This window comes from Mesoplodon bidens, assembly GCF_964165515.1.
Source record: "Mesoplodon bidens genome assembly, chromosome: 17".
NCBI classification, from domain to species: Eukaryota; Metazoa; Chordata; class Mammalia; order Artiodactyla; family Ziphiidae; genus Mesoplodon; species Mesoplodon bidens.
In genome coordinates this window covers 9,601,694-9,616,117 of record NC_138174.1, presented here as the reverse complement: position 1 = coordinate 9,616,117, position 14,424 = coordinate 9,601,694, and the positions used below count along the sequence as shown (strand labels likewise).

Here is a 14,424-nt window from a genome sequence, read left to right as displayed (position 1 = left end):
AGATTTTCCTAAAAAATTGATTTTGATAATTTTTGCCAGTATTTTTGTTATTTTTATGGAAGAGCAGGATTTTGGAGATCTTTACTCCACCATTCCCACTGGTGTTACCCACTTGCATTATTTTTATTCAGCTTTTCTGAAGTATAACTTACGTTCCGAAAAACTCACCAACTTAAAGAATACAATTGGATGAGTTTTGTCAAATATATATGGTTACGTTATGTAACTATCACCACAGTCATGGTATGGAGCATTTCCATTGCCACACGGGCAACCACTGAACTGTTTTCTGTCACTACACTTTTACCTTTTGTAAAATTTTTTACAGATGCAATCGTATAGTGCACCCACTTTGTATTTGCCTTCTTTCAATCTGCATAGTGCCTCTGAGGTTCATCCACGTTGCTGTATGTATTAGGAGTTAGTGCCTTTGTATTGTTGAGTACTTCATTGTATGGATATACAACAATTTTTCATCCATTTGCCTGTTGATGGACATTTGGATTATTGCCACTTTTGCCTATTTTGTGAATAAAGCTGCTACAAACATTCAAGTACATGTCTTTATATGGATGTATGATTTATTTTATCTTGGATAAATAACTAAGAGTGCAATTGTTGGGTCAGATGCTAAACATATGTTTAATTTTATAAGACATCGACGAGCTGTTTTCCAAAGAGGCTGTACCCCTTTGGAAGTTTCAGTGGTTCTATATTCTTGTAAAACTTAGTATTGTAAGTATTTTTAATTTAGACATTCTAGTGTGTGTGTAGCGGTGTCTCATTATGATTTTAGTTTGTATTTCTCCAATGACGAATGATGTTGAGCATCTTTTCATTTACTTATTTGCCATTTGTATATCTTCTTTTAGAAGTGTCTGTTCAAATATATTGCCCATTTTTAAAATCAGGTTTTGTGACTTACGGAATTTAGGAGTTCTCTATGTATTCTGCATACGAGTCTTTTATGAGACACATGTTTTGAAAACATTTTCTCCAAGTAGAGGAGCAATTCTTAAGACACAAGCAACTATCTGAGTTTAGAGGAGGTAAAAGGATCTGAATCTAGATAGTTAAATGTTAGAGTCTCTAGCTTTAAAAAACAGTAAAGAAACTTCCTATGTGTGTCAGAAAGTATAAAGCATATTCAAGTATGTGGTATGTAAAGCATGAACCATTTGATGACTTTTGTATATGCAGTAGGTAAAAAACTTTTGTGTAGGATAAAATAGTTTGTGTTTCCAAACCATAATGGAATAACAAGTTTGTTAGATAAGTAAATTTTATAAATAACAGAGAATCCTTCCAAAACAAACCTATTACAGAGGTGCGAATGAGAAACATCAACTTATTTAGGTATATATCAGAACTTCTAAGTGAGAATATATATATATATATATATATATATATATATATATATATATATATATATATATATATATATATATATATATATGCCTTGACTGATGTACAGTTGACTCTTGAACAACGCAAGGGCTAGGGTTGCTGACCCCCAACTAAGTCAAAATTCACATTTAACTTTTGGTTCCCTAAAATTTTAACTAATAGCCTACTGTTGATCAGAAGCCTTATCAATAACATAGTCAATAAACACATATTTTGTATATGTGTTATATATTGCATTCTTACAATAGAGTAAGATAGAGAAAAGAAAATATTATTAAGAAAATCATAAGAAGGAGAAAGTACATTTACAGTGCTGTACTGTATTTTGCGATACTGTAAGTTCATGTCGTCTGCTTACAAGGCGTGTGTTGGTACCTACATGAATATTGGTTTATATGATACAAAACATTGCAGATGTTATACATGTTACTAACACATCAAAAATGAAAAGATAATGTGAAAAAGAAATTCATATTTATTTAGAGATATAACGATTCACGTGTTGATGACAAAGAAGCAGCAAAATGATTGCCTTACGGTAGCCTAGTTTAATTGACAGGATTGCTTCATGGTAACTTAGCCTACACACTAATGAATGAATCATTATAAAATTTTTATGGCATAAGTAAGTACTGCATCTATATTCATAGTCCAGTACTGGAAACATTGTTACATTTTTAAAAAACTACTTCCTTCTGATGATAGGCTGATATGCAATTTCTCCAATTACGAGAAAGAGGCATATTGTATGGTAATGTGATTTTTTTAAAGCAAAGTTATAAAACAGCAAGAAAACTAATATATTGCTGATTTTATATTAAATATCACCTTGTGCCTATGTAAGGATAGACTAGTATCTACATGTATTTTATGCATTCATAACATACCTTTTTCTCAATTTTTTCGATATTTCTAGGCTAAGGAGTTCATCTGCAAGTAATGTTGCAAATCTCAAAATATTTTCCAATATATTTATTGAAAAAAAAAGGTGTGTGTGTGAGTGGACCCACACAATTGAAACCTATGTTGTTCAAAGGTCAACTGTATATAATGCACTTAACATACCACTCTTAGCTCTTAGGTAGAGATGTTAATACATGTGGAACTGGCAAAAAAAAACCAGGCTGTCAGTTATAGGAGCAAAGGCCAAGAACCTGCAGAAGACAGCTTCAGACTAGATGGTCAGCTTCTAATCCATAACTGCCTATTATATTTGACACTAATGAATGTCTAGTGAGTGGGTAAACTGGAGATGACTGAAAATGAATATAGTCATCAAATATTTTTAAGTAAATAAGTGACATGATAAAAAGTTGAGAAATAGAACTGGTTTCAATGTGAAGCATTAGTGAAACCAGTTTAAAAGGCTGTTGCCTGACTCTAAGAAAAAGATGAGAAGGGACTGAGCAGGACCAAGGAGAGGCAAGATTTCAAAGGTATCATGGAGGTGTAATTGATAGGACTTGATGCCCAAGTGAATGTAGACCTTGAAGAAGAAGAGTCTCAAGTTGACTCCATTTTCTGGTTTGGGTGGCTTAGTGGCGATGCTCTTAATCAAGACAAGACTTTAAATAGGTAAAACAGGTTTTGAAGAGAATGCAGTGAGTTCAGTTTTAATAGGTGTGTTTGAAGGGCCAGGAGGACCCCACAGATGGATGAGACTAGTGAGTAGTTGGGAATGTAGCTCTGGAGCTCAGGTGAGATGTCCACGCTAGAGAAAGAGGATGGGCATCATCAGAGTCTAGTTTATTTTAAGATGAGATATCTCATTATGCTTGTGCAGAGTAAAAAGAACAAGAACCACAATCTGAATTCTAAAAAATGTCAATAGTTAAGGCACAAGTATTGCTTGGTGACAGGAAGGAGATAGTGTTTAAAGAGATGAGAGAATTCATCACCTTGAATGCCGAAGACCAGAAGAGTTTCAAGGAAGGTGAGTGCCAATTAGGCCCATTGCTACAAATGGGTCTTTGCTAGAAAGAGACTATGGAATTCGGTGATTAAAAACTCATTGGTCAAAACTGGTAAGAGCCCCGTGTCCATGGGGTAAACCCATGGACACTTCATACCATATCTTTTTTTTTTTTTTCATACCATATCTTCATACCATAGAATACTACTCAGTAATTAAAAGGAATGGTTATTGCTATACACAACACAAATTAATATGAAAAACATTGTGATGAGTGAAAAAAGCCAGACACACACAAAATACATACTGTATGATCCCATTTATATGATGATTGGGAGTGGCGGGAGGGGATGTGGTGGTAGGGAAAACTGTCAGTAAAGCAGCACAGGAGGACTTTTTGACGTCAAGAAATGTTCTTTATCTTGTTCGAGGGTAGTTACAATTGCCAAAACTCATTGAACTGAAAACTTAAGATCTATGTATAACCAGAATACAAAAAAAAAAAGTCATTGGTCAAAGATGGGAGGTTTTGCAACTGAATTTGCTGCTTCTAAATTTCCACTAATTTACAGAGAGATATTCCTTTATGAAAGCAAATGTCCATACAGAGAGAGAGAAATCAGTTACCAAACTTTCAAAGCAGAAAAACAAAAATATGTGGTAGCGGATTTGACAAGCCCAAGAAACAAAATCTAAGTGGTCAGTGGACAGAGTCATAAAATAACTCAATTTTCACTACAGAAATCCTAAAAATCAAAAATGTGAAGTGAGATTGAAGGTGAGTCAGAAAGAAGAGGGTTGGGACTCCCCTGGTGGTGCACTGATTAAGAATCCGCCTGCCAGTGCAGGGGACACGGGTTTGAGCCCTGGTCCAGGAAGATACCACATGCCAAGGAGCAACTAAGCCCATGCGCCACAACTACTGAGCCTGCGCTCTAGAGCCCGTGAGCCACAACTACTGAGCCCAGGTGCTGCAACTACTGAAGCCCACATGCCTAGAGCCCGTGCTCCACAACAGGAGAAGCCACTGCAATGAGAAGCCCGCACACCACAACGAAGAGTGGCCCTGCTCCCCGCAACTAGAGAAAGCGCGCGCGCAAGCAACGAAGACCCAACGCAGCTAAAAATAAAATAAATTAAAAAAAATTATATAAAAAAAGAAGAGGGTTGTTTGAAATTCTATTTTATTTTTAAAATATTCATTTATTTATTTATTTATTTATTATTTATTTTTGGCTGCACCGGGTCTTAGTTGCAGCTCGCAGGACTTCGTTGTGATGTGCAGGATCTTTTGTTGCCGCATGCCAACTCTTAGTTGTGGCATGAAGGCTCTTAGTTGCAGCATGCAGACTTCTTAGTTGTGGCGTGCGATTCTTAGTTGTGACATGCGGACTCTTAGTTGCGGCATGTGGGATCTAGTTCCCTGACCAGGGATCGAACCCAGGCCCCCCTGCTTTGGGAGCGTGGAGTTTTACCCACTGAACCACCAGGAAGTCCTGAAATTCTATTTTAAAGTAGGTAGAACCGTGATCCACTCCCCAAGCTAAATCTTGCTGACTTCTCTCCCTAACCATCAGCACAAGACTGGAAGTTTATTCTCTGGAGAGGCTGGACTGAGGGACATCAGACACCACTGAAAACAGAATACTCTATTGAAAATGGGGGGGTCCATTGATAGTCTACCTATATTCCAAATATTGAGATCCCCAGGCCTCTTTTGTAACTCAGCTCCAGAGCATTGGAAAACACACTGAAGAAGAATCTGAGTTCTGAGAAATCTAATCAGCCCATGATTTAAAAAGAAAAAAAAAAAAGTATATAGCAACCCCAACTAGAACAGGTCAGAAGGCTCTGAGAAAGACATCTCCAAGGAAATTAGATAGACTGATATATTTTAACACATTTAGAGATTTAGATAATTAGGGAAGTGTCTGAGTTTGGATTTAAGGATAAAGTACACAGAAAACTGAGGAAACAAATAAGATGCTTATTAACTCCTGGGATAATGAAAAGTTTAGAATGAAAGGAAAAGTAATCAGAGCATGATATACATGTGAATAGCATTTACATGGTCATAAGAAAATAAAAACTAAATATTGATTTATCAAAAAATTACAAAATTATGACAAGTATATATATAAGAGGCAAAGGGTACAAATGTGCATGTAGGAGGGTGAGTGGGGAATGCGTAGTAAAAAAAACTTTATCTTTCATAGAACAAAGTCAATAGATAATGACTTAAACTGAAAAATCAAGAAGTAACAGCATATACATGTTGCTGGAAGTAAACACCAAAAGAAACACTTTAAAAAGTTGCCTCCAAAGACTGGTAAATGGAAAAGGACATGAGGGGTAATGTTTGACTCCTTAAACCATATGCTATGATTTTAAAAAAAAATCAAATAAAACAAAATAATAAAGGCATTTGCAAAGAGAATTTCATGAAATTAGATTGCAGTGGGTTGAAGAGTGAATGAAAATTAAGGATGTTCTCAGCAAACTGAATAATATAAGGAAGGGGATGTCAGGATGGTGAGTAGAGTTGCTTGATGGAAAGATAAGACTGAAGGAAAATTGGTAGTTTGCTCGATTATGGTTATTTGGGTTGCTAACTAATTGGTTAGTCAATTTGTTCATGACAGGGATGAGCTTAGAGAAGAAAACAGTGAAGTGTCTGCTGAGGTGAGAGGGAATAAATGAGGTGTCAAAGTCCCACATGAAGTGGATGTTGAAATCAGACACATGATAAAGTGTTAGCTTTGAAAAAGAATAGGAGCATCTCTTTTATATGATGAAGGAAAGAATTGTTAAAAGAATTAGTGACTTAAGCTGTATTTTCTCACTGGCAATCGTGGCTAAGTCATCTGTTGAGGGATTTGGATAGTTTTCATTATCTGAGAATGGGTGCTGACCAGAGACAAAAAATGAAATAAATGCTGGGTAGCAATTTGAGGAGCCCAGCTGAGGGAGAATTTCAAAATGTATGTATTAGTCAGCAGGGGCTGCCATAACAAAATACCACAGACTGGGTGTCTTAAACAACAGAGGTGTATTTTCTCACAGTTCTGGAGGCTGGAAAGTCCAAGATCAAGGCGCCAACAGGGTTTGGTTCCTGGTAAGGACTTTCCTCCTGGCTTGCAGACAGCCACCTTCTTGCCGTGTCCTCCCATGGCGGATTGAGAGAGAGGGAGGGAGCACTCTGGTGTCTCTTCCTTTACAGACGTTAATCTTGTTGGATCAGGGCTCCACCTTATGACTTCATTTAACCTTTATTACTTCTTACTCCAAATACAATCACATTGGGGTTTAGGGCTTCAGTGTATGAGTTTGAGAAGGGCACAGTTCAGTCCGTGGCATGTGTAACTCAGCACTCTCACACAAGAGCAGAAGACAAGACAGATGGTTGAGTTGATCCACATTTGGGGATTAGTAGGATAGACTGGATGGAAGGTCAAGGCGGCAGACGAATTGAGGGACTGGTGAAAGTATGGCTAAAACTAAGTGCTTACGGCTTCCAAGAACAGTGGAAAGAGAAGCCAGGAAAGGGAAGGGGCAAGGACTGGTAGGCTTCATGGAAGGTCCTCTCAGGTCTGGAGGCTGGAGAACAAACGGGAACTGTTTTACTGTGTACCTTCTCTGGGTACAGTCCTTTCTTCGGACCTGATTGGTTGCTTCTGCACTTTCAACTTCACTGGCAATCAATGAGAATTATCAAACTGGAAGGAAGATTTAGGTTCATTAGTGGTAGCAATCATCACATTTTTCTTTCTTTTTAGACGACTAAATACCTTGAACAAGTGTGCCTCAATGAAACTTGATGTGAACTTCCAAAGGAAAAAGGTAGGTAACCTTACTACACCTTACTGAGACCATGGCTATACCAATAGGAGAAGCTTGCATTCACAAATGAAAAACAACACGAACCAAAGCAAAATTCTGAAATGCCCGACCATCTGTGTTTGTTCTCCAAATATCCCATTATATCACAAACATCATAAGTAAGTCTGTTATATATCTAGGCCGACGTCTGTTTGTTTCACTGTTTCATTTTGATTTAGTTTTATCAGAGGGTTTGCATAAAAATGTAAAATGCCTTAATTATTTATGATCATCTTTCAGAAGTTTTAGTTGTAAATATCCACTCCATATTAGACCCAAATTCTCCACAGTGGTTTGTAGATTAAGAGAATGCAGAAAAGAATCTGTGGGGCCAAGTGTCTTCTGCCTCATTCTTTCCTGTGGCATTTTATTTTCAAGTGCAGTCAAGATGCGTTCATTGGCAGGCAGGTTTGTTTCATCATGGTTGAGGGCTGGGGGGAGAGTGTAACAGCAAGATTCAGAACCTGCCCCATCTCTCCATTCTCGCCCCTTGCACTTTTCTCTGGTCACAGGGAGTGTCCTTCAGTTTTATGAGCCACTATGCTCCCTCCCTCTTTGAGGACTTTGCACGTGCTCTTCCCTCTGTAGGAATAAGACTGGAGATTTCGGTTCTGAAACAAAGCTGTACTTTATTGAGCACTTACTGTTTTCCACGAGCTATGTTAGGCATTTAATCCATTGCGATAGGGATTCTCTGTTTTCTAGAGAAGGAAAATAAAACCTGAACAGGTTAAGTCCCTTGCCCGTGATCTTACAACCAGCGGAGGAGCAGGGTTTCAATTTCAGGTGTGTCTTAACTCCAAAACCGAGGCCCCTAACATGTGCTGAAAGACCTCTCTTTCTCACTGAATTGATCCTTTTAGGAAACTCAGAATTGAAATCATTAACTACTTTTTTCATTCCACATCTTCAGTACGTAACAAGTCAAGCCTTAATATATTTTGAAGAAGCAGAGAAAACATCCTTGAGTCAAAAGAAAGTGTTCTTTATTCTGGTCTATACAGAGAAGTCGTTACAGCCCATGGATTTTAAGTCACTCCTGAGTAACCTAATCTTTAAAAATAACTTTAACCTGAATTTCTGCTCTAAAACAGCACCCAAAAAAGGCGCAGATGAATTTTGGTTGACCTCACCTTCAAAACAATTTAGGGTTTGAGCTAGGAGCCAAAGATTTAAGCTAAGGAGGTAAAATGGTGAAAAACAATATCCAGAGAATATATTAAAACATGAGCAATTTTTCCAGGTCAAAGAAAAATTTTGAATGTGGGAATAAACATCCCAACAGCTATCTGGCTGAATAGACCCCTTGAGAAGCATACACACTGTTTGGTTGTAACACATGGTTCTCATTAAACTGAGCGTAGCCACGCCTGTGTGGCTGGTCTGTACACTGCCAGTGGACCCTTAGCTGCTGTGTATCACAAAAACAAATGGCAAAAACTAACAACAGGATTTGTTTTCAACCAAGTGGTGTGATTGGATTCTTCCCTTATTGCCAGCACTTCAAAACCCACATGTGAGATAGTCTTGAATAACATTTGTCAGGCTCTGTTACCTCCACAAAAGCTCCTCTGTAAATTGGTCACTTCAGTATTCTGACATTGTTAATTTATTCCTTATGTTGGATATAGTGGCACACACCCTTACAGCCCCTACTTAGCTGTAGGCCCTGCAGATGCATGGACTTGAATAAAATATTGCTTTCCACATTGTAAACTGGGGACTCATGGCCTGGATTTTGAAATAAATAAATCCAGTGGGTGATCTCCACCCACTTGTGAATCTCAGTCATGACCAGCATCTGGGACTGTGGTCTAAGCAACTATGCAGGAGACCCTGGTGGTGGCACGTGTTCCCATGATCTGTCCCTTGCCCGAGTCATAGGCTAGTCCTTTATTTTACTGCAGAAAAATACCAAAAAATAAATACAGGCTAGGAGTAGGCCAAATGATCAAAAATAGAAAATGGGGGCTTCCCTGGTGGCACAGTGGTTGAGAATCCGCCTGCTGATGCAGGGGACATAGGTTCATGCCCCAGTCTGGGAAGATCCCACATGCTGCGGAGTGGCTGGGCCCGTGAGCCATGGCCGCTGAGCCTGCGTGTCCGGAGCCTGTGCTCCGCAACGGGAGGGGCCACAACAGTGAGAGGCCCGTGTACCGCAAAAAAAAAAAAAAAAAAAAAAAAGGAAAATGAAACTTGTGAACCAAGCACCACAGGGAGCTTCAACCAACTTTGGAATTAGTTTGGAAGAAAAAAAAAAAAAAGACAGTGGCATTTCCTCTGGGTATGTACCCATTTTAATCAATCCAAGAAATAGAAATATAATGTTCATCTCTAATCTGCAGAGGCCCAGACACGTTTAGTGCTGCAGAATGTCATCCCCAAATGGCTTAGCCGTCCAGGGCCACAGTCATTCTTCTCCCTTCAGGACCACTGGGCCTCCGAAGGGCCGTGTGTGCTTGCTCAGTGCTCTGTGGTGTGGTTAACAAGCTCCCACGGTGCCCGCTCTGTGCCAGGCACTATTCCTCATCACTAACCCCACGTCACAGATGCAGAGATTGAAGGGCCGGGAAGATGAGTAACTTGCCCAGAGCCATGAAGAAACAGCAGAGGCAGGATCTGAACCCAGCTATTGTGGCCACAAACTGCCCCTCCTGGCCTTTCAGAGATATTTAGAAATGTATTGGCATGAGCTTCTGACCCTTGGCCTGAGACCTGGAAGGGTTTCCTCAGCAGTACATACAATTATGTATTTTTATTGTTGTTTTAGAAGAAGGATATTTCTTGCTGTCTTGTACTCAAGTCCATGATTTATTTAATGTCTTCATGGAAATTTATCTCTGGATCTCTCATAGTGAATGAGTCATGAATCTCATTGCTCTGCTTTGAACTTGGTTCTCATTTAATTTTGTTTAATTCTGAAGAGTTTGGTGGGTTGACCCAAGGCAGAAAAAAAAAAGAGAATCCACAAATACATAAAGATGGTGAAGCATCATTCATACTTAGTTAGGCATGCACTTTTCCTGTACATCAAACGCCACTCGCTTGTAAAGCACCAGGAGAAATGAAATCGCACCTTACCAGTTTGCAGAAGATAAAAGATAGTGCCTTACCACTTTGCAGAAGAGAGAAGCAGTCCTCTAAAGATCGAGATTACCTTCCCTGTGAGAGTCAGGTGGAGAAGTGTCCTCAGTCTTGGCCAGGCACCTCACTGAAAGACTCACTAAAACCCGGCATTTCTGAGAGCCTGGGGAGGTCAGCAGTTGCCCACCTCGGGCCTCAGGCTCCTCCCCCTGCAGCGCTGCAAGTGGCAGGTCCCTGCTTCTCAACTGGGGTCAGCTCCAGTCAACTTTAATGGAAGATAAACGTCTAAATTTCTGTGTAACTACGGATTAGCCGCCTCTCACAGCTGTGGACTTGTATGGGCTTCTGTTTCCAGTGGAAAGAGATGGTCAAATTTTGTTTAAAAAATACAAAATCCTTCCTTTTGCAGTGTCTGGTTGGCATTTGTCTCTGAAGCGTATATAATTTCAGCTAAGAATGTTCTCAGTTTTTAGAAAAAGCCAAACACTGACGTTTCATCTAAATTAAAAACCCCAAGGCACATGCAAAGCTGCTCTTTCACAGAAAAGTGTTTTTCTTCATTATTACCTACAGAATTCACACTTGCTTTACGATGACATTGAAATCGCCTAATTACAGTTAGCGTTTATGTGGTAGTGTTTAGCTCTGAGTACAAAGATGAAGTCAGAGACTGAACTCCCATAAGGATCTCTGTTAGATGAGGAAAGAGAGGGACACATACGAACACAGGACTCTTACCTAAGATTTCCCAGGGGAGAAAGAGCAGCTTCAAAAGAAGTTTCTGGTTAAAGTTATAGTTTTAACAAAGCTCTCTGAAATCATGACCAAAGGTGGAAAGCCACACAGAAACAATGACTAATTGCCACATTGCAGCCAGCACCTCCCGGCCTGGATGCCGTGGGCATTTCAAAAGGAGCTGCGGCTGTTGTCAGGGAGCCTGACCTCTGCCTCCCAATCCACCCCACCGGCCCCCCTGCCTTTCACAACCTCAAATCTCACACCAAATAAGACACCTCCTGGCAGCTCTGAACAGCAGCGTCACATGAAAGAAGTTAGATTTCATTCCATCATTCACTTGGCTGGAGAGTATACAGTCTTGAATTGAAGACTGTTGCATGTGAATGTCCTAGAACCATAGGATCTTTGAGTTAGATCTTCGCTCATCTTTTCCAGTCTCCCATCCAGTACAGGATGTACTTTTACAGCATCTATCACAATTCACTCAGGCTCTGTTTGTAAGCATCTAAATGTGATGAGTTCATTATATTGCAAGGCAGTTTGGTTTTTCCTAATTACCAGAAGTCTTCCATATAATAAACTAAAAGCTGATTCTATGTAAACTTGCCCATCTGATTCCAGCTGTTTTCTCTGGAGAAGCACAGAATATGGATTTCCCCTTTCTCTAGATCCGGGGTCAGCAAACTAGTGCTCCTGCTTTTGTAAAGAAAGTTGTATTGGAACAAAGCCACACCCATTCTTTTGGCTGCAAAGGCAGAGTTGAGTAGTTGTAACAGACTGGATGGCCTGTAAATCTACAATATTTACTATCTGACCCTTTACAGAAAGTTTTCTGACCTTTGCTCAATCTAGAGCAAAGTCTCTTAAACTGTCTGTGGTGACTGATTTTTCTTTTTTTAATTTCCAGTCTGCCACTGACCGAGATAACGTTTGTAAAATTCACTACAAAGGAATGATTAGAAATATGAAATGATAAAAGGTTATAGAAAATACAAGCCTAAATGTTTTATTAGACTCTACAGGTACAAAATTGCATTCCAATAAATATAATTGGAACAAATATAACAGGAAATAGAAAAGAATTACAAAAATTGTTCATATTTTTATTAAAAGTATACTTAGGCTATTAATATGAAGAATCATGATTGCACTTATAACTTTTTTTGTTGTTCAGCTGTCAGAACTAAACAAAAAGTTTACTTTGAAATTCCCCATGTTAAATGTCTGTACGCACATTTCAATCAAACACTATTACTATGAGTATCCCTGACAGTGAGTTTTTTGCTTGTTATCTAATTTAGGTTGGATTGACAGCAACACTACTCACAGGGAAAAATGCATATCTAAAATGTTTCTTTGTTTTTTTGTTTTGCCTTGTTTTGTTTGTTGGCTGTGTGGGTCTTCATTGCTGCACTCAGGCTTTCTCTAGTTACAGAGAGCGGGGGCTACTCTTCGTTGCAGTGTGCTGGCTTCTCATTGCAGTAGCTTCTGTTGTTGTGGCACACGGGCTCTAGGCATGCAGGCTCAGTAGTTGTGGCTCGCAGACTCAGTAGTTGTGGCACACAGGCTTAGTTGCTCCGTGGCATGTGGGATCTTCCCGGACCAGGGCTTGAACCTGTGTCCCCTGCATTGGCAGGCGGATTCTTAACCACTGAACCACCAGGGAAGTCGCTGTTTCTTTGTTTTAATACTAGTCATCATAAAGAAACCCATCTCACAGAATATGTTGAATGGAATCAAAGAAGAAGTCTTAAAGTAATTCTTTAAAGTTTTGGCTATTCTTTTTTACCTTTCATTCAAAATGAAGTAAGTGATGCTGTATTTTCAAAATTCATCTTCAATCTTTCATTACTAGCCAACTTCTGCAATTATCTTTCTGTAAAACAATGGATCACAAAGTGTACATTATACACTTTGGGTTATGGTAGATAAACTAATCTTGAAACGTCACACGTTATAACCTACTGCACCCAACACCCAAGCTGGTCTCAACCCTGTTCAATAAGACAAGTCCACTGATCATGAACTCGTATAGCACAGCCTTGCCAAAGGGTGACAAATGGTTTTAATGCTTACTCTCAATGTCTGAACTTATCTCACTGAAGACTGGGAAGTTTGAGGACTGTCAGCCCCTTAACCACACTTCGAGTAGCACTGCTCTTGAGTTCCTTCTTTCTAAACCAAACCATTAGTTCTTTCAATCATCCTTCATAGAAGGTTGTGGTGTCTAGATCATTGGCCATCCCGATTACTCTTCTCTAGAAATAAATCCCTTTCCACGTGCCCTGAAAATGTGGCTCATTGTTCCTGATGTATGTGACCAGGCAGAATACAGTAGGTCTGCAACCTTCCAAGTATTGAGATTCATGCTTCTGGTCAGGTATGCTAAGGGGGGTGATCATAGTTTGGTAGCCACATTACATGGTTAATTCATATTAAGCTTAAATCTGCTACAACTCTCAAGGCTATTAATAGGAACAAAGTCTGTTCCATCTTGCACATCCTATAATAGATTTGTGAAGTTAAGGTCTTTATATTTTACTTCATGAAATTTCATCCTATTAACAGGCCATCCTTCAATTCTGTTAAGATCTTCATGCATCTCAATATCACTATGCTCTAACAACAATAATTAGTTTTATCTTGCATTTTAAGATTTATCTGGCATTTTCATGTATAATCTCATTTGATCCTGTTGACAAACCATGCTAAATGTGTATTGTTGTCATTTCCATTTTACAGCTGAGAAAATTGAGTCTCAAAGTGGGTGCCTTGCTCAAGATCACTTAGTGCATAATCTGTGCCATCTTCACATCTAAAAAACATGAATTCTTCTGACTCATTCAAGTTATTCTTTTTTTTTTCTGGTACGCAGGCCTCTCACTGTTGTGGCCTCTCCCGTTGTGGAGCACAGGCTCCGGAGGCGCAGGCTCAGCGGCCATGGCTTACGGGCCCAGCCGCTCCGCGGCATGTGGGATCCTCCTGGACCGGGGCACGAACCCGTGTCCCCTGCATCGGCAGGTGGACTCTCAACCACTGTGCCACCAGGGAAGCCCCAAGTTATTCTTAAAATGGGCATAACCTGAAGGCATTCCCCAGAGATCTCTCCAGTTACTTTCAGTTGTTTGATCACACTCTTTGATGGAGTTACTCAACCAGCTACTAACAAAATGCTCTGTAGCCTCCAGCAGTTTGCCGTCTTGGCCACAACAATATCATGAGAGCCTTTTGTCAGTTCCTGGCTGAAATCCAGACACTCCACGTCTATAGTATTTCCATGGTTTACTAAACCATTAAGATAAGAGAATAAAGTTAGTTTGGTGTGTTTTTCTCATAAACACATCTGACTCCAAGAGGTTTCCATTTTGCATTTCTAAATAATCACAAACTATTTGTTTTTAGCC

At 39.4% G+C, this 14,424-nt stretch overlaps 1 protein-coding gene across 8 annotated transcripts in view; it reads left to right on the top strand.

The window, feature by feature from the left end:
• Positions 1–14,424, top strand: part of STARD13 (StAR related lipid transfer domain containing 13) — a 324,501-nt gene that overhangs the window by 273,299 nt on the left and 36,778 nt on the right. For all 8 annotated transcript variants that reach the window (XM_081214555.1, XM_081214552.1, XM_081214550.1 and 5 more), the window contains one exon: positions 7,096–7,159. In XM_081214555.1, the coding sequence (XP_081070681.1) occupies positions 7,127–7,159 (33 nt within the window). In that variant the 5' untranslated portion in view covers positions 7,096–7,126. The remainder of the gene's footprint in view (positions 1–7,095; positions 7,160–14,424) is intronic.